We start from the raw sequence: 2131 nt of genomic DNA, 5'->3' as shown, positions 1-2131 counted from the left end.
GTAGCTAAGATTAGAATAGAACATATTCCAGGTATAGGCCCTTCAGGAAGGTAAGAACACTGAGAAGGAGCTGCTCGCACACTTAGTCTAGCAGAGATAGGAACTTCCCTTCCCTTTTGTCTACTACACCAGCAGTCCCCAACTTTTTTGGCACCAGGGACCGGTGCTCCTATGAGAATCTAATGCCTGATAATCTGAGGTGGAGATGAGGTGGTGATACCAGTGCTGGGAAGTGGCTGCGAATAGAGATGAAGCTTCGCTCACGCGCCTGCTGCTCAGCTCCTGCTGTGTGGCCTGGCTCCTTACAGGCCACAAGCTGGTACCAGTCTGTGGCCCTGGGGTTGGGGACCCCTATACTACACAATAGACGGGGGGATAATTTAAGGGATACTGTGAAGTCACAAATCAACTTCCTCTCTAGGCTACTTCTACCAGGTTACTGGTCTCTCCCTCATGACCAAATGAAGTTTTCCAGTGGTTTATTTTACACGGAGATTGATGCTCTTTCACCTGCTTCTTCCCTCAATCCCATAATCCTACAATCCCTGGGCTTCTTACCCCTTCAATATCTTCTTTGGTTCTCAGAGGATGGTTATAATGAGCAAGAGCTAAGATTCCTCTCTTGAGAGGGCTGAGTGCTTCCTTCTCACCTTCTACCCTATACTGTGCACTGAGGCAAGGTGAAGGCACAAGCACAAGTGAGTGACAGAGTGTAGGCGGTTCCATGCAAAACCAATCTACTAGAGGAAGAGAGGTAAAGGCCTACGCCCTGGGATAAACAGTCAGTGCATCAAGCTCACCCACAAAGGATGGTTCTGGAAAAAGCCACCAGATTCTTAGCAGGCCCCGTCCATGCCCATTTCCTACTGCCTGGTGTCTGGCATAAAGCATGCTGTGGAAACACATTCAGGCAGCAGCTCAAGATCCTGGTAGGCACCCAAGAGGTTTTGACTCCCCAAAACAGAAGGGAACGGCTAGGTGTGGTGGTGGCACAGGACTGTGGTTCGCTGGCCTTACCTCCTTTCCAAAGCAGGTAGATGGGCACCACGTACAGCATAACATGTTGAATGTAGTAAATCTCCAATTCAAATGGGAGCTGTAAGAACAGGAGGGAGAGGTGTTTCAGACCAAGAAGCACTCATTTCAACAGATTCTGAACTTGAATGCCCTTGTTCTTTAGGACCAACATCTTAGCAACCCCCATGCATTTCACCAGTTCATCTCCTTTTGCAATCAGACGAAAAAGACCAAAATGTACTTGTCACAAAGGCCAGCATCTTCCAAAGTGTATTTTGCAGAGATAGTACCTGAAAAATGTTCCACTAAGAAAGTTGGTTAAGAATGTAAGAAATGTTGCATATATTCCCTTGGAATTTACCTTGTATATTAGTGCTATATGAAGGACCTGGATGGTCTCTACAACTATAAAACTTGCTTAACATCGCTTATCCAGTATTTCCCAGACTTTGTCAGCCAGTGCCATTTTAAAAATAACACTCAGGGTTATGTACAGGTGACGTCAGAAACATGGCAGAATGAGAGACATCCCCGGATCTCTCCCCTTGAATCAACAATAAGCTGAACATCCAAAACTCAACAAAAAACACACAAACTGCACACCAGCACGTCTGAGCGTGCGATCTGCGCATAAGAGTTATCACAGGTCAGAAATCCGGGTGTCGGGCAGTGGACTGGTAGAAACAAAGAAGCTGACTCTCACAGCTGGAGCTTCCTGTAAGAGGAGGAGGAGGGGAAAAGGTGCGGAGAGTTCCCTGAAAAGCCCTGTCTGGGAGAGTTGTGAGCTCCACCCAGCCAGTGGCAGGGCCCAGTCATCAGAGCAGAAAGCAGAGAAGTGGGGATGGCAGAGAAACAACAGTTGATTATTACAAGCTGCAGTAGCGAAACGTGAGGCTAGCTGCAGCCTCCATCTCCCAAAGCAGAGGGCCCCTACCCCCATATCCTCCGAGACCGAACACCACGGAGCCCCAGGGGAATCAAAGCAAAAGCTACCAAAACTTTCACTAACACCGACAAAGACTGAGACTGAGGTTAGCGAGAGTGATTTAATATCTACTATAAAAAAAGAGGCATTATTAAGACTGTATATAAAGAAGGGATCCAAGAGGCTTAG

At 47.3% G+C, this 2131-nt stretch overlaps 1 protein-coding gene across 7 annotated transcripts in view; it reads right to left on the bottom strand.

Annotated features, from left to right (window-relative positions):
* The window catches only part of TMEM164 (transmembrane protein 164), a 187979-nt gene that overhangs the window by 49140 nt on the left and 136708 nt on the right, over positions 1–2131 (bottom strand). For all 7 annotated transcript variants that reach the window (XM_023520004.1, XM_011374331.2, XM_011374335.2 and 4 more), the window contains one exon: positions 1018–1096. In XM_023520004.1, coding sequence (XP_023375772.1) covers positions 1018–1096 — 79 coding nt within the window. The remainder of the gene's footprint in view (positions 1–1017; positions 1097–2131) is intronic.

This window comes from Pteropus vampyrus, unplaced genomic scaffold (assembly GCF_000151845.1).
Source record: "Pteropus vampyrus isolate Shadow unplaced genomic scaffold, Pvam_2.0 Scaffold244, whole genome shotgun sequence".
Classification (NCBI taxonomy): domain Eukaryota; kingdom Metazoa; phylum Chordata; class Mammalia; order Chiroptera; family Pteropodidae; genus Pteropus; species Pteropus vampyrus.
The sequence above is the reverse complement of the archived record's forward strand: the minus strand, read 5'-3'. Positions and strand labels throughout refer to the sequence as shown.